Source organism: Xiphophorus maculatus, chromosome 6 (genome assembly GCF_002775205.1).
Source record: "Xiphophorus maculatus strain JP 163 A chromosome 6, X_maculatus-5.0-male, whole genome shotgun sequence".
Classification (NCBI taxonomy): Eukaryota; Metazoa; Chordata; class Actinopteri; order Cyprinodontiformes; family Poeciliidae; genus Xiphophorus; species Xiphophorus maculatus.
The window spans coordinates 5,091,378-5,110,012 of record NC_036448.1 but is presented as its reverse complement, the minus strand read 5'-3'; the positions used below and the strand labels follow the sequence as shown (position 1 = coordinate 5,110,012).

The following is an 18,635-nucleotide window of genomic DNA, read 5'->3' as shown; positions in this document are numbered from 1 at the left end:
AGTCAGAAATGAACATATTGGTTTAATCTATGCAGATGACGATGTATTCACTGGACTTAAAAAAAAAAAAAAAAAAGAACACTAACAAAGAACGGTCAGATATTTGTGTGATGCTGTATTAGGGCCAATGTAGATAGAAAAACAAAGGAGGAGGAAAATTCTTCCAAAAACTCAGAAATTTTGAGAGTAATTTCAGAAATTTTCTTGTTTTTTCTAGAAAATTTTAATGTCAAAATTGTAACGTTTTTGGCGCTGCTAAGGAAAATGATTATTTAATGCTAAAAATACACTTAATCTTACGACATGTGTAAAGGGATAGCCAACACTTTATTTGGAACAGTTTTCTGTGGAGCATGGGGGAGCTCACAATAGCAGACATTCAAACAAAGCAGGGCCCTTTTCCTCCCCCGCTGACACACAGAGCAATAAAATTTACAGTCCAAAAGGGGTCAGAGACTTCTTGGCGCCTCTCGGCCCGCGTCGGATGGAGATGGGCACGAAGTGGTCCGCCTTTGCTTAGATAAAAAACAGACATCGGAGCGGTAATCAGGGGAGTTTCCGGGGTTCTTTGGGGGGCCGAACAAGGTCTCTAATTGGTCAAAGAACGGAACGCCTTTTTTGCATATATTAAATAGGGAAACTCCTCTTCTGTTTAAAAATTCCAGGCCAGCAAACGGAGAGAGAGTTTTTTCATCTTTTCTCCACGTGGGCGCCTTTGTCTGTCTCTGTGTTCGTTGGTCTTCCCTTGTGTGTTTTTATTTTCATGAGAAAATGCATATCTCTGTATCTCTGCAGCTTTGTTGTCGATTGCTCTGTATGAATTAAACTCTGTGATCTGTGACGTCATTCTGTTTCGCTGTACTTTTGCAGCCGTGATGACATCCGCTCGCGACCCGGCTAACAGGAGGAAAAGGAGAGCCATGCTTTTTTTCCAAAATTTAAGCTAACATAATAACTTTTCTCCTTAGCAGCGCAAATGTACTTTCTTCACTGAGGCTGACCGTTGCATTGCTCACATTATTGTAGGCTACACTCAATTCATTTATTCACTATTATCCACATGTTTGGGGGAGGAGGGGGTGAAGTGCGACCTCTGAACTTCTCGGCTCAATCATTCTGGTTTGGGATCACAACGATGATTAACCTTTATTGTTGCCGCCTTTCACCATAAAGTAGAAGATTAAAGTTACAAAGTGAGCTTTACAACTCCTGTTAGGTAGATTGTTTGAAAAAAGGGCTCTTTACTCAATTTAGTAATCGAGTCAGCCTGCCTGTTTATCTCTCTTCCTGCTAGCTAACCAGCTTTAGCTTTAGCAGAACAACATGGAAGTCGCTCTTGCCAGGTTCAGAAAGGCAACAGATGATCACGGTTAGACTTCACAGCTAGATGTTTACAGCGTGGGTTTTCTGGCCAGCGATAGTCCTTTTACACAATGTTCCATCCAGAGGTGATTCACGCTGGAGGCAGGACTGATGCGTTCAGGTCTGTGTGTTAAAGCACATTCAGACATGTGCCTAAATATGGGAAGGATGGAGGGGGAGTTAAAAGTGCAAAATACTGAAATTTAGCTTAGCCACTTAATATAACTGTTACCAACGGTCCTGCAGTATGACTGGAGTATAGATGTGAAAACAGTCCTGACTGAAATAATTCCCAGTGTGCAGTGGTGTAGCACGCTTTTCAAAGGTGTAGGGGATGTGAGCTGACCTGGAGGATCACATCATAGACCTGTAGCTCAATAAATGAATGTTACCTGAAATACACAAAGTAAGCATACTTTGCTTAACTACATCTTATTAGGCTACAAACTTAAAGTGCATCATGTTTTCTTGTGTTGGTTTCAAAAATCCTACCTTTTTTTTTGTAATTTGTCACTTCCTGCAGTATTTTGACTTGTTGGTTGTGATTGATTCTTTTTCCTCTGAGGAATACCCTGATTGGATAAAAAAAAAACAAAAAAAAATTGTCCGTCATGGTGGTGTGGTTCATTTACATATGTCTTGCAGTTGCTTTTGTGTCACCAACACACCCACACTGCAAACATCTAGTGTTACCAACATAGTAAAGATAAATGAAATGAAATTTGGCCTTCTCAGCAATCCATACGTGAGGAGCAAGAATGTGAATTAGCAAGCAAGTGAATTATAAAGACAACGGCGCCAATTATTCTTTGCTTACAAAGATCTATGCGCTCACGTCTGTTTCACTGCGCACTCAGATTGGTGCACAAAGACATCGCCACAGAAGTACGGTTTTTGAGCAAAATTGCATGAAAACTGTGGGTGTTAGTAAACTCACATGGTCACTACGCCCATGATGGTCTGCAATATGAGGGCTGGTACTCCATACTGTACACTCTAGAAATCCTTATCACATATATTTTTTTTATGTGGGGTAGATTTGGGCATTCCCTGTCCATCCACATATCTCTGTGCTCACACAAATTAGGTCGCCTGCCAGTTCCCGTTCCAGCCCGCAGTATCACCCTTGCCTCTGGCACCACATTTTCAGATCGAGACAATAATACGCCCTCACTTATTCATATGTCTGGCGATTATATATTTATGCTGGTATGTATGGGAGTTCAGCACAGACATGCATTTTGTCAAATGAAAAAGTCCACGTAAGCGTGCAATAATCGTGGCCGTGATTCAGAGTGCCTGTGACTGACCCCAAGGGAAGTCCAACTTTTCAGTTGTTTGTCGCAACAGAAGGTTTGTAGAGCATCAGAGGAACGCCACCGTCAGAAGGTTCCTGTTAGTACAGGGATACAAGAGAATTTAGATATTATGTGGGACACAGTCATCATCTGCCAGAGAGGTCGAGAGAGGAGAAAGCCACAGTAATAATACCAAGAACTGAAGAAATTGATGAAGAGACTAAGGACATTCTCATGCAGTTTACTTTGGTTTGAATGTTGTATATTCTAGCTGATACAAAATATTTCATCATCTCGTAAGTGTGTTTCTGGATACTATCTCCATAAAAGTATTTGTACGGATTTTGAGAAGATGTCTTAAACAAAGATGCACAGCCTTTGTTTATTAGTTTGTTTACCGTATCCCATAATGCAGAGCCTACCTGGACAGCTTTTAGCTCAACCTTTCAGTGGACACCGATGTGTCGGATTGAGGTCGTTCACGTCGTAAACGAACCACTGCGGACCTTACCGAGGTCCGAGGTCAGTTTGGAGGAGGTATCTTTGGTGCGGTTCCAAATGAACTCTAGAGTTGTTTATGTCGCATTCTCAAAATCCGACAGTACTTTTCCGACAGTTTTGTTTTGGTCTGTATCTTGGTGCAATTGCTGTGTTCACATCAACACAAACAAACCGCTGATTGAACACTTCAGGTGTGAAAACATCCTTAACCCTCCCGTGAAGCTTGTGGGGTCATTTCAACCCCATAAGCTTTTTACTCGTTCCACGGTCTGGCGGGATCACACTGACCCTGCGTGCGCTTTTGACGTTTTGTTTTGTGTGTGTGTGTGTGTGTGTGTGTGTGTGTGGGTGTGTGTGTGTGTGTGTGTGTGGTTTGACAGGACAACCTTGTCCCCAAAACTGAACGCATAAAGTACAATCATAGTAATTACCTCCAAAAAGTTTTCTTGTAACTACAGCTGTATAGATTGTAAGGCTATTAGTAGAACAAGTTCTGCATTGATATATTTTGGTCTCTCTCTTTTTTGTTTGGCAACACAATGACCTAACATTTTGACAATGGTGTGCACATTATTTATATCCACTGTAGATGAGAGTTTAGTACAGACATGCATGTTATGCAACACTTAAAAAAAAAAAAGAAAGGGGCGTGCTGTGGTGGCGCAGGGGGTTAGCACACCCCACGTTTGGAGGCCTTAGTCCTCGACGCGGACGTCGCAGGTTCGACTCCCGACGACCTTTGCCGCATATCTTCCCCCCTCTCCTCACTCTCCTTCCTGTCTGCCTACTGTCGAAAAAATACGAGCCACTAGCGCCGCAAAAACTCTTCGGAAAAAAAAAGAAAAAGCAGGCTGTGTAAATGCCCGAAACGTTGACGGCAATCAGCGAGTCAGTGACTACGTTTTTCACAGGCGTTCCTAATCACCAGTCATGTCGGCAACATACAGACCTCTGCTTGACATTTTGACATCCTGCCACGCCATTATGCCTAAATTGGTACAAGCATAGTTATACAAACTTTGATGAGTCAGGATCACCCATTTATATAAAGAGGACGAACAAGCAAAAAAAAAAAATGAAGGAAACAGAGTTTTAGACAGATTCAGGCTGTGTTTAGCAGAGGTTGGTATGAAATATCTTTACTTCCACCTTTCCTTTTTCCTGCTTGAGTCAATATCATCGTTTTGTATCTGTAAAAATTAGAGTCCATCGTGGCTCTCAGCAATATCTGCCTCTGGAATTGCGTTTGCTTTTCAAGCGAGAAAACGGCGTCTGAATCATCCGTCAACAGCGCCCACATTCATTTGAAAACCCTCCCAACTCCCCCACCCCCACCCGCTACTGTTTGGCTACAGCTGAAAGGAAAATGTCTGTTTATGCATAAGCATTTGCTGCTTCACTCCACAGAGAAGAGTTTAAGGAGAATTTTGCTTTTTGCTGTCGCTTATGTCATTTACACAGTCAACAGAGAGTGCGTTGGCTTTCTGAGGTTCAAATTCGTCCATCCGTCCATCTTCCATTTATCTGAGATTATTGTCGGAACACACACTAAGGCCTAGGCCCGTCCCAATATCAATAAATCAATTAATCGTGTGAGAAATTAAAACAAACTCAATACTGCGTGATGTGTTTTTCTCTTTCTATCAAAAGCTGGATGATAAAAGTCTTCAGTCTGGTGCTTTGGTCTCAGCTAGCCCTGTTTTTTGAAGGGCAGTTTTGTTCGCGGAGGCCTCATAATTAATTTTGTCATTCTGCTTATTTATTTTGGATATTTAAAGTGCCTTCCAGGTCCAGTGTTAAATGCTTACTTTAGCAACTTTAGCAAGAGAACTGCGACTATTTGGCGACTACATCTCAGAAATCTTGACAAACTCTTGTCAGCTCAATGGAAGAACAGCTTCTTGTATTTGTACTTAAATTACAAATGTGGCTGGGAAATTTTTACTTAGTTTGAAGATCAGCTCCATGCACATCTCTCCTTACAAATAATGTGTTCCATTTGTTCCGTGAATTTGACATTTTCGAGTTATAAATTTGGGGGGTTTTCACCAATCACAGCCTCAGATCCAATATGGCTGCCAGGCACCATGATAGCAGCCACACCGAGTTGTTCAGTCGTACTTTTGATAGCATCTTGCTAAATCGACTTATCAAGAGTAACATTTATTTGTGAACATGTTCCTTTAATGTTTGAATGTAAAAAATGCTGAGGAACACGTCATTTTTCTTGAATTGCTGATGCTAGCTAGCAAGCATCACATTGTTTCCATTGTTTTGACAAAGTGGACCAATGTTGAGGAGAGTCTGACGCGCCGTCATTCCGAGATTCGAGTTTTGATCTACGAAACATGGCAGAAATGAAAGAGTAATTTTACAGAGAACAAGCCATTTCCCATCACTTCTGTTGGTTTTCCATCTTGCTAGCTTACAATTAAAAACAAAATTAGCTGGCTTGACTTTAAACAAACAATTTAAAGTCATTCAGTTCCATTATTTGAACGGACAAATTTGTCCGTGGCCGATTCAACTCAAAATCTGGCCTGCTTGAAACATCCTGCACAAATGACAGTAACAAAGGAATCTTACTTGTTCTATTTACAAGAAATCCAGTAGATTTCCACCTCATAATATTCCTTTCTTATTCCTCACGGGACAAGATGGTCAGCAAACAATGAATTATGAGTAAGGCAAACATTTCAGTATATATATAAAAAAAGACCTTTACTTTTTATTAAAACTTTACAACTCGCATTATGCTAATCAGAGTAAATTTTGTGGTATCAAACATGTTTGCAGACAGACCAAAACATAGGTTATTAGCGTGTGTGTCACCTCCGGGGGAACTAAACCTTTCAGTGCTTCCCATCACAGTTACTTGTATTGCTTTTAGACTATGTAAAAAGTTACAGCGTGCAGAGACTGAAGTATGTAAAGTTCCTCATATGGAAGTCCATATTCAAAGATTTCATTGGTAGTTTAGGCTTTTCTTCCTGTCTTTCATGCATCACCAACAACCTTCCAGGCTTTTACATCAAATCAAACGAAAGTGATCGTTCAGGACTTTTGATGTGAGATACTAAAAGAACATTATCAGCAGCTAATGTCTTACCTGCAGTACAGACTCAGTACGTCTCGACGTCTTCAACTGATTAAAATCCAGATTTGTTGGACCAGATTTCGAAGCTACATGGCTAAATCTGAGAGCCGCCACAACCACATAATCCTAAACTCCAATCTGAAATGTTTACCTGAAATTTATCTTATAACCTTTTACACCATTTTCAGGTTTGAATGGATGGATATTTACAGACAAACCTGTGACTATTTCAGCAGATATGGAGGTTGGAGGCGGTGCGTCACTAATAATCTTCCTTCTCAAATGTAATAAGTTTCAAATGGCAATTTTTACATAAAAGTAATTACGTAAATGTCTATTAATTAAAAATGACTTAAGCCACAATGTTTGTTTTTTATACACAAAGTTGCAATAATAAGTTAGAGAAGAAGACAATGGGACTAGGTAGCACCGCTACCTAGTTTCATACTGGATTTTTACTGTTTGAAACAATTACAAATCATAACTGTGATTTAACACTTGAAGGTAAAGCTATGAAAATGGCAGATAGTAACATTATATTATGTAGCACAATAAAGCAGCTTGACTAAATGCCACTGTATGACTGTTACACTGCATTTCTTTCCTTTCTGACTGTTAATCTGACCTCAAACACTTTGTTGATCTAGCCTCATCGCGTTTCACGCAGGAAGATAATCAGGGATGCGCTGCCTCTGGCCACCATTTTCTGTGTTTCTTCTAAAGCAGAAATTTGTTCATAAACTGATATGACGTTTTGAAATTGGGAGTTGTTTTCGGTCTGTAAAAGTCTATTTGAGCCTTGGGCCTATTCTGGATTGTTGGTAGCATCAATTAGCTAACGACAAAACCAGCTAATCTGGACTGATGTGAAATGAAGACGCAAAGATATAAATTGCTGATAACGTTTCAGCCTAAACTCAATCCAAACATCCTGAACTATCCCGTTATACAGTCCTTTCAAGTCAGACTGCGCCTTTTGGAAACAGAAGATTCCTTAAAGATATAGGAGATTATTAGCATCATTAAAAAAAACAGTAATGTAAAACTAGTTCAGAAGACTTTTGAGGCCAAAAGTCTGAAATATAAAATAAGCTGAAATAAGCTGGATGCCTTATAGAAACACCAAACTGGTCTATTAATACCAGTTTTACCAACTCACTTCCTTTCTGCTCAACAAATCCACTCAAACACAACACAGAATTATACAACATACAGATTCATACATTTGCATATATGGTTTAAGTATCACCCAGCTATGGGGACCTCCAGCATGGAGACTTAAAAAAAAATAAAAACCTGTTTCATCCCCGGAAAGCGCCCTACAAATGATTAGAAACACATTCCTTATCCATTTTCTGTTTGCAAGCCAAGACTCAGATTTGATTTAATGTCAGACTTCACAGACAGCTGTAGAGGAGAGTTACAGGAGGCACTGCGAGAATCCATGGTGGACAGATTCTTTCAAACAGTATGTGACGTTTTTAAGCTCCTGTTGCCCCGCTCTGTTCTGCCTCTGGATGCACCAACCGTCTCAATACCTTCCTCCTCGTTCTCCAGTTCGAGCTGATCGTCCTTCTTCTTGATGTAGCGCTCGTACAGCACCATGACGACGCCCATCAGCCACGCCGACACCGTCCCGGCGGCGAAGATGACGAAGCCGATGACAACGAAGAAAAAGTAGTCCCAGGAGTCCAGTGTCTGGTGACATAACGTCCGCAGCTGGATGCCCACCTCACTCAGACGCCGACCTTGCATGTCAGCCGGTGAACCACACACTGTCCGGCCCTCATCTGTCACACACACACACACACAGACAAGAAGTGATGGAGATTATTCATGTGACAATGTGGCCTAACAGCATCCTCAGGCGATAGAAAGCAGTGGATACTAAATAACTGCTCAGCTTTTCTCCAGTAACTATAAAACTTGCCAAATCACACACCAGATGAATGCCAGCTGTTCAGAAATGTTACATATTTATTTACAAAATAAATTGTCTGGCAAAGGTATTCAACTTTTTAACATTTTAGTCCTATTACAACCACAAACTTTCATTTAGAAGAAGAAGAATAATTACTTTATTCATCCCAGCAGGGAAATTATTTCGCAGTTACAGCAAGAATTTTTTTATACACAGATTAACACACAGAGCTTAAGAGCTTTACTTTTTAGTTATTTTTTTTTTTACTGGAACAGCATTGCTAGCTAGCTAGGCCACGGCCACGGCCAGGCATAGCTAACAATCTAGATGGATGACTAGCTAGCTAGGCCCAAGCCTTTAATTTTTATTTCTGTTTGTTCTTTAGTGGAACAGCATTGCTAGCAAGCTAGCTATCAAACTAGCTAGCTAGGCCATGGCCAGTTTTACCAATTTACAAGGCCATGGCCAAGCTAGGCCAGGCCTAGCTAACAAGCTATATCGATAAATAGCCCAGGCCTTTAATTTTTATTTCTGTTTTTTCTTTACTGGAACAGACTTGAGCATCAATTTGCTCTTCAATCAAATTTTTTTGCACTTTATGGAAAAAACTGTACACATATTTGTTTGGTTTTTCTTTTGTTTCCGTTTATATTATTAAAGTATTTCGCACATATAGGGTAGGGTTAGGTTTTGTCCAAATTCTGTTGTAGGTTGTCACAAAATAACTTAGAGAAAAACAATAAAAAGACATAAAGTTCAGAACTGTGAAGACATGTCAACATTTAACAATGAAAAGTATAGGTATCAGAATCTGTATCGGCGATACTGGCCGTGTGTTTACTTGGTATTGGATCGATGCCAAAATATGGAGTGTTGCACATGTCTAAAACTTTGCCATTGTAGTTATCTACTAGCACATAGAGGAGCAAAAATTTAAATTTTAATAAGGATTAGTCTCAGCCAAGTAAGACCTAATGACTTTTGTCAGATATTTCCCAATTTAATTTACTGCACACATGCTCTGTTTTTGTTGTTTGAATCAGGTGCTATGGGCCCAGGATAATTTACTCTGAGTCTCATATCATCCCTGAAGTTAGCCTGGTCTGAAGACGGCCTGTCTGAGGCCGAGAGAAGAATGCCGTCTGTTTTCTCGTACACACCAACGGGAGTCACAACCAAAATCACTGAATTCTTCCTCTCACTGTCTCAGAGTAAAGCTGGTTGTTTGGCCACATGTGGTTGCTCACGTTGCCAGTGATTTTATCATCTCCACAATCAAAACACACTTTGCTTCTGACACACAGAAATTTTAAAGAACCTTTGAGCAAGTTAATACAGGCAAACAGAGCTGAAAGAAATTAAAATACAGAAATCTGCTCAAGTATTAAAATTCTGCTGCCCTATTTATCAAAACACTGCGAGGCTTTAGGGGTTTTCTGTGTTCCACAGTTTTAAGTTAATGCAGCATTTAAAATCTCTCTCTCACACACACACACACACACACACAAAAATGAATTATGCAAACTCCTTTTCCCACACAGGATTAGAGAGGGAGTGGGGTCTTTTTGTCTGCCTGAGACCTCAGATAACAATGTTTCTCATCACCAGGCTTTAGGTGGGACTCCAGCTAAGACCCTCTGAGATCCGCAAATCCCAACAAAACGTTGACTTTCCTCTTTTCAAGAGAACTGGATGGAAGTACAGTAAGTTCAGTCAAAATCCAATACAGAGCATGATGGATGCGACACTTCAACAGCTGATGGGAGTGCCGTCTTGTTTTTTTTTAGTTAATGTTTTGCTAAAGCGAGACAGTACTGTAACGCTGCTACAGACACTGCTGGTAATTGGCATGTGTTTTATCAAAAGCTTTTGTGTTGTGAGGCATCAAAAGCTTTGAGATCCTCTGCAGTGGGAACAGTGTTCCTGTCTCTCTGCACCAACACCCCAGAATACACACCATCACTTAGCCAGAGAAGACGAAGAAATGCTTTTGGATTCAATGAAGATCTGCTGCTTCAACCCACTTGACGCGAAGAAATCTTTCAGCACAAAGTGAGACGGATGACAGTAACTATGTCTCGTACTGCACTGCCTTGCTCACGTAAATAGCTTATCAATATTCCCTCTCTAATTAACTGTTTGCAGGAGATGGTGGTGCATCTCATCGCAAACCTTCCTAAGGACATTTTATGATCTCATTCACTTCCCATCTTTAAGACTTTGTCTTAATTGATGAGGCTGAAGAGGAACCTCCGTTATCAAATCAGTCTATGTAGCCTTTTGCTAGTAGGCCAGTGTTACATTAAAATACTTTTTTTTTATATCTTTACATCATGTTATCATGTTATTCCCTCATCAAAAACATACCTGGAGTGTTGCCCTGATTCTTTCATGCATGTTTGAGAAATCCTTTAATCTCCCGTGGCAACCATGCAGCTGTGTAAAACGCCTGGGTGGACTTAGCCCCGCCTTCTAGAGAAAGACCCTCCTCAGAGCAGCAGGTTCCAAATTTCTACTCTTCCTCGTCACAGAGCAGCCTTCCCTTGTGATGTCCCCACTCAGCTCCTTCAGACTAGCCAGCAGCAATTAGCAAACACCTGGCGGAACTGCACATCTGCTGAGCTCATTATAGGAGCTACTCCTTCACCAGCATCATACTGTTAGCATCATAAGCTAATAATTGGACATTATCAGAATCCTGCGCACATTAAAACACTGAAGCAACATGTTCAACATGTGTTGTCCGGTACCATCTGTGTGACTAATTTAATGACATGTTCAAATAAATAAGTTCTTACTCCAGCTTACGCCATATGGCAGCCATATTGGATTTTTAAAACAGTGTTGGATAAAAGTATAAAAAATATCTGGAGTAGTGTAGCTGGGAATTAAACTTCTGCTCCAGCTCCCTTGCCGCTTATAATAAATAAAAACTAACTCAAGTTAGAAGGCAGTGTTTCTTACAGCTCTTTTTTTTATCCTCAATGAAATTACTTGACAGCTCACCTCTAAAAGAAAAAGACAAATTGACGTTTCTGAATATTTTAAGAATTTAACGTCCAACTCTCTGTAGCTCTCCTTGACTTCCATGACTCGAGTTTCTGGAAATTAGTTTATCGGGGTCTGCTTGGCTCAGATGTGCTGTAGAAAAATTCAAAGCGCGCTCTGATCCTCTCAGACAGCTGCTGCTGCTGCTGCTGCTGCTGCTGCTGCTGCTGCTGCTGCTGCTGCTGCTGCTGCTGCTGCTGCTGCTCTCTCTCTCTCTAACGATATGCTGTTAGAATCTCCGGCTTCAGAAGAGCCCACTCTCCTTCCATGCCCATGGATCCCGCCCTCCCTGCATCCCATCATCTCTGTACGTGTCGCAGGCCGAGAGCCGAGCTTCCTCCCTCCATCCTCACTCAGTCGGCTCACGTTTGCACATCTACTCTCCGCGTGTCTCACAGGCAGGAAGGAAAACCCTTACGGGCTCGCCCACCTAAACCCTCCTCATCCTCCTGGGCCCCCCAACCGGGACTGCCATCAAAGAAGAGGGCTTTCCCTCTCTTCTTTCCGATTCACGCTCTGCTGCATTTCGAGACGCTTCCCTTACATAACAACTGACAGAGTGCTAATGCAGCCAGGAAGGCGAGACAGACGAGAATCTGTTGGTTCCTTTCTTGAGGCTTTTGTTCTCTCTCTCTCTCTTGCTTGGTGTTGTTGATTTTCTAAACTGAAGGAGACAAGCATGCTCTCGTCCTAAACCAGTGTGAGATATGATTTTTTCCCCCCCCCTTCATCTAGCCTAGTGTTATTTTCAGCTAACCAAAAGGTATCGCCTCCCAGGGCTGCTGCCTCAGGCACCCGTCTACCACCGTCCCATGTTGTTCGTTTTTTTTTCCCATTTTTTTTACAAAGTAATATCAGTAGCTACATATTTTCATTGACAGACAGCAGAACCCATTTTCATGTCAACGCATCCCTAACTATTACTTTTCTGTAGCGTAGAAAATTTTTGCTGGATCGCTCACTTTTTAAGCCAATGCTGACAAGAACTAGCCAAAAATCTGAAATTATATTCAGTGTAACATTGGAAATAAACAGCAGCAGTCTCGTAAAAGACCCCATTTTAAAAAGAGTGTGTAAACTCCAGGGCTTTGGTTGGCGCTAGACAGTGAAACATCATTTAACGAAGATATTAATAAATAATAATAAACAAAGCTATTTATTTTCCCAAACAAAACATGGATCTGTTTAGCATGTGAAAACTATACAGCGGATTTCTTTGTGCCCGATTAGCTTAGCGTAGCTTACCTGTATCGAACCCCATTTTATGCTAACTCTATTCAACTTAAATTAAAATGACTGAAACACTACAGCCTAAAAATAGCAAACAACTACATAAGAAAACCATTTATCTACTTTAAGAAGAGGTTGGGGTTTTTTTTAGTGCAGTATTTTTGCAGTTGTTTTTTCTTATTAAGAATCATAAATCAACCTGCCAATGGGACAAGAGATTGACATTAGCCACTTGGCTATAATCTTAAGTATTAATTAATATGTCATGTCCTATTGTTTTTTTTTTTTAGTAACTTCAATCAACAACAAAAAAATAGCTAGGCATTGTTAACCAAAACGTGTTCAGGAAAAAAAAGCTCCATCAAATCATACAGATTTCGCGTGCAGGGCCAAAGGATGCGCGCGTCTGAGGGTTCGGCTTCTCCTTTCCTGGCAGCTGTCACCGGAAGAGGCCGCAATCCAAGTCAGGCGAGACAAACGGTGACGAGCGGCGGGAAAACTGGGACATCTCCGTGTTTCGCCGTGTGGCGAACCGCGCGGGGAGTGAGACGCGGTACGGGGAGGGAGGGTAGTTCAGAGAGCGTGGAAATTGTATTACAGCCATGGTGTTAAAATTACGACTGGCTTCTTTGCTCAGTAAGAGGCGCTATAAATAGCAGCTGGCCTTTTGCACAGCGACATGTCCACACTGAACCAACGGCATCGTAAATCAAAGTTTAGGATTTGCTCAGAGTGTCGAAAGCGATTTTTCAAGTTGGCAGGGAAATAACAGCGGGGATCAATATTTGATGGGGGAGACCCACGATTCGTTAATCACACCTGCAGCATCGCGTCCCAGCGGCCGAGTGGAAAATTGATCGATTCGTCGTTTCTGGATAACAAGACGGTCGAGTTTCCTGTCAAAACCGCGGCTGGTGGAGCTGAAGTGGCTAAAAGAGAATCAAGAGACGCCATTCTTTCTGTTTTCTTTTTCATCATTTAACGGTCCAACAGTCTGAGCCAGACTTTAGAAAAGGCTTACAGAGGCAGTAACCCAGGGCAACCAAGTTTAGGGGCTGCCCAAAAATTATATATATATATATATATATATATATATATATATATATATATATATATATATATATATATATATATATATATATATATATATATATATAATTTTTGGGCATGATGTTTCACAAACAATACACCTCATTAGGTCTGAACCGATTAATCGGATGAATCGATTATTATTATTATTAAAAAAACATCAACTAATTTTGTAATCAATTAATTCTAAACTGGAGTCTCAAAAAATGCCATTTGCTGAAAGATATTCAGAGCCCAAAATATATTTATATTTAAGACTAAAACATCTTTGTTTGCTAATCTGTTCTAAGGAGAAATCCTCAAATGAAATAGTTTTAGCTTCACCTGGTTCAGATTTACTGACGTAATGTGTTGTATTTTACACAATGAAATATTTTCTCATAAAAATAAGGATTGTTTTGTGTTTTATTTACTTGGATCTTTTCAAATATTTCTAGTATTGTAGATAAAAGGCTTAAGTTGTCAAATAAAATAAACTGTCGAATGTGCCATTTTATTACACTCGATTAATTGTCGGATCAGATTACTAAAACAATTGTTAGTTGCAGCCCTAGACCTCATCTTAAAGTCATGGACTTGTTTCACATGTGGTGGGTTTTTTTTTTCTAAATATTGTTGGATTTTTATGAATTTAAGCTAAACTCAAACATTGGAAATTTGCCACCTTTTTGGGCCCAACATGGAGAAATTCCAGACATTTCAAACCGACCATGCATCTAATTCAAACTCAGATTTGTATGACTTCCTATTAATGTTCTGTAATTTGCATGAGTACAAGTTGGGCTTTTTCCCCCCCTGTTCTCTGGGATAGGGCACCAAAACTCCCTCCAGCCCAGGGGCCCTTATTTTTCTAAAATCCGGCCCTGCTCACAGCGGTCAAACGTTGCTGCTGCCATCTAAAAGTCATGGAACCGAAGGATCAGAGAGCAAATCATAAAACAAAGAAAAAAATAAAAGAAATTTCCACATTTTGGGGGTCAATTGCTTTCTATTTTGTTGGTCAAATTTCTTTTACCATTCCCAACCATCAACTACTATTTCATTTATTTGAATTTAACAGCATGTACCAGAATACGTCTGATCTTAGGAGTTTACTGAACGGTCTGCAGAACATCGTCTCTAAACTGTTAGAATGAGATGTTGTTGGTGATTGCTTTTTTTTTTTTTTTTTTAAATCTAATTATTTTTAATGTGCTCCTTTGCTTGCAGTCTGTTGACACTTTTCCAGAAGTCTGACAGGCTGTTCAAGTGCAACATTTCAAACCTAATCTGAGTTGAAATGTTGTTTTATTTGCTTCTGTGATCGTCAATAATTAGCATGCTAACTCAAACATTTGGCAGATAAATAACTTTTGGGACTTCTGCAGTTTTGTTTTGTTTTTTTATTTTACTATGTGTGTTTAACCCACAGTTTTTCACTGCGGTTATAAAAACAACAGCAGTCCTGCAGGCTATTGGCCATTTACTCGTGTGAAATAATAACTGTTGCAGATGTTGCCCGGGTGATGTGAGGCGAAAGAAATTGTGCAGCGCGGCTTCCGCGTGTGCGCGACAGGAGTGGTTCGTTTTCCAGCACAGTTTCTGTTGAAGAAGGAGAGAAAACTGTAAAACTCCCTGTGGGTAATTATAAAAATAGGATCTTAAGACGGAATCTAAAACTAACATATTGATTTTTACCACGCAACTATCGATTAGATACCGACACTGACCTGGCATCAATATTATTGGTGCATTTCGTTTCTGTTAATTTCAACAACAATGGCATACAAATAAAATGAAAAAAACACAACTACATTTAAGTAAGAAATTTATATATGACCAGTAAAAATATAGAAATATACTTAGTTGGAGCTTATTTTTTCATGTATTGCTGCATCAGTGCGGCGTGACGCGGTTATACTGACGTGTTCAGGAAGCTCAGGCTGCTTTGCTACCAAAATCATCAACTGGATTTGACTCACAATCCTTTAAAGGCTGCGGTTATCCCTGTTGCTTCCCCCGTTTCTTTTTTTGTTTTGTTTTGTTTTTTAAAATCTCATTTTCCTTCCACTCAACTTTCCAATAATATGTTTGGACTAAAAAAAAACCCAAACATATTGTCATAATGTCATAACCTTTCCACATTAAAGGCCTTTTTAATTAGTCTTAGTTTTAGATATGCCTTAATAAAGACAAATTGATGTCAAAATTCAAATAATGTTAATCTGATGAGGACGTTTAAAAAATATATACATCAACGTAGCCCTAGCTGACATTATATACTTATTTGTACTTGTGTTGGGTTTCATTTGTACTTCAACTTTTCCACGTTTTGTGATGCTACAGCCACAAAACTAAATGTGTGTTAGAGCCTTTTTATGCAACACATGAACTCAAAGTTGTGAAGTGGAGGTGGAAAATGATCAAATCAAACTTTTTTCTTTTTTTTTTTAACAAAAAAAAAAAAAACAAAAGAAAACTTGAAAAGCGCGGTGTGCATTTTCACTTAGACAACTCTTTGATTCCGCTAAATGAAAGGCAGCGCAACAATTGCCTAAAGAGTTTATGTCCTAGTAAATGAAGTTCATCTGCATATGATTTTGTCTCAGGACTTTATATGAACAAATATCTCCATAACATCGCCTAAAAAAAAAAACACAAACACAACATGGGATCAGTTTCAGCAACGTTTTCATTACTGAAACAGTAACGTTTCAGTAATGAATCCATAAATCCACATAAATCCACAAATACGCCCCTAGTGCTGTTCAAAACATGCCAGACTCATCAGGGGCGGAGTAGATGGGAAGTGTAGGATGTACGATTTTTTTATGGAAAAGGAAATCAACTTTGGGAGTGATGAGGTGGAGCACAAAGTAAAAAAGAAATAATAATAAATTACCCTGGAAATTTTCTTTTGTTTGTTTACTTGCATACATGATATGTAAAAAAACAACAACAAACAAACAAACAAAACATGGGATGAAGAAGATCATGAAGTTATAGTATTTTTTTTAAGAAGCAACATAAGTAGTGAACCTCCCATGTATCAGTTCAGACCCACTGATGTATAGGGCTAGCGTTGACTAGCAGTGAACCGGGGCACCAAAACTGAGGCCCACATCATTCTGAATCCGGCCCTGCTGCCGAGAGCCACGAATAAACTTCCATGTAAACATTACACCAGATTACAACACATATGTTCTTAGCTGCCTTGTAAACGCGGTTGGTTGCACAGGTTTTTATTTTGGGGTATCAGACTAAAATTGAGAACAGATCTCAGTTTGTGTCACAAATTCAAACTTAAATACATTGAAGTTTGTGGCTGTGATCTGACAAAACATGAAAAATTCAAGGGGCATTTTGCACTGAGGCAGGAGATGAGAGATTTTTATTTATTTAATTTATTTTCGTTGAAAGTGTGTTTTGCAGACATTGTACTTAATATAAGAATCATAGGCCAATCAGGTGAGTTGTAATAGTATTTTGGGATTTTTATGAATTGAAACAATACTCACGTAATTGAAAATGACAAAGATATAGTTTTTGTCTGTTTTTTGGAAACAACATGGAGCAACTGGTCATTACATCACAGGTTCATACTTAATTATGTAGCTATAGGACAACCTATTAATCTACTGTAAATTGAATTAGCAAAAGAACTTTTTTTTTGTAGATGGGGCCCCAAAACGGTTTCAACCCAACGGCCCCAAATGCTTGTAAGCGGCCCTGATTATGTATCAATCAAAACACGTTTGGTGTTAAACTCAGAATTTATCCAGGGTGATAATTCTGTATTTTTCTACGGTCTAATTATATTTTTATTTTGACAGGAGTTGCTTCCTGCTAACAGCCTCCAGTAAAAGGCCAGTCCATTACGTAACCGGGCTTTCTAATTAGCGCCAACTGGAGCGTGCGGCACGCGCTCCCTGGACTAACCGCTTCCTCACGTGACCCCGGGGTGAAAGTGAAAGCGAGCCGACAGGACCTTGGAACTTGAAGGTCTCCAGGTGGACCCACAGGCAGAGGTCCTCGTTGTCGCACTGGCAGCTCCACGGGTTCCCGCCGAGCCCCACGGAGCGCAGGGCGGCCAGCGCGAGCAGCGACGTGATGTTGAGCGCCGTCAGGTTGTTCCGGCTCACGTCGAGCACCTGCAGCGCCTCGTTCTCCGAAAAGGCGTCCGGGTGGATGTCGGAGAGCCCCGGGTTGTCCGTCATCCTCAGCATCACCAGGCTGGCCAGCGGCCCGAACGTCCGGTCCTCGATCCGGCGCAAGGTGTTGAAGGAGAGGTCCAGGTAGGCCAGCTTGCGCAGGTTCCCGAAGGTGGACTCGGACACCTCGGTCAGGGAGTTGTTGCTGCAGTCCAGGTAGACCAGGTCGGATAGGTAGTTGAGCGCCAGCGGCGGCAGCTCCGCGATGCGGTTGTTGGAGATGATGAGCTGCCGCGTGGCCAGCGGCAGGTCGGCCGGGAAGGCGACCAGGTGCTGCCCGGCGCACTGGACCACCAGCTGGTCGTCGCACACGCACCTGTCCGGGCAGCCGGCGGAGATGACCGGGGACGGCACGACCCCGGCGCCCAGGAGGAGCGCGAGGAACACTACGAGCTGCAGGGGTTGCGCGCTTGCTGGCTGCGGGGCAAGACGCATGACACCGCCGAGGGCTTCATCAAGCCCGTCTGGACAGAAACAGACACAGTCACATTCCTCATTGATGTGCCGTGAGAGGGGGAGGGGGAGGGACGAGGTGGCCGAGTTGTTTTGTCCCCAGAAATGATTCCCACCGAGGTCCGATCCGAAATGCGTGGCCGCGCCGTGGCACGCTGCTACCGCTGCGCGCCCAGTCTCACTTCATCCAGCCGGCCAGCTGCTCCTGGAGCCGGCGCGCATCCGCTGCCGCGTGAACTTGACCCCCGGATGCCTTCGCGCTGCCTCGCATCTTGATTTTCTCTCTCTTTTTTCTTTTTTTTTTCCTGTCGAGGTTGTTTCTATGGCTTGCTATTCGCACGTCGTAAAAACCTCACAGCGTTCTCCCGTCTCAGTTGTTCCATTAGATTTTTTTTTTATGTTGCCATCCTGGCGCTCACTGTAACTGAATCCAACTGCGCGGTGGG

General features: G+C 41.2%; 1 protein-coding gene across 4 annotated transcripts in view; it reads right to left on the bottom strand.

The window, feature by feature from the left end:
* The window catches only part of LOC102232259 (leucine-rich repeat-containing protein 52-like), a 26,040-nt gene extending 7,405 nt beyond the window's left edge, over positions 1–18,635 (bottom strand). Inside the window, exons 1-4 of one of the 4 annotated variants that reach the window (XR_002752872.1) lie at positions 17,514–18,635; positions 7,797–8,048; positions 2,673–2,755; positions 1,855–1,934 (exon numbers count right to left, since the gene is read on the bottom strand). Coding sequence is in view for 2 of the 4 variants with exons in the window: in XM_023335093.1 (XP_023190861.1) it covers positions 7,720–8,048; positions 17,514–18,171 (987 nt within the window). In the remaining 2 variants the exon portion in view is untranslated. Of the gene's footprint in view, positions 1–1,854; positions 1,935–2,672; positions 2,756–4,795; positions 8,049–17,513 lie in introns of those variants that run through there. The other 3 variants (XR_002752871.1, XM_023335094.1, XM_023335093.1) reach the window with 3 other exon arrangements.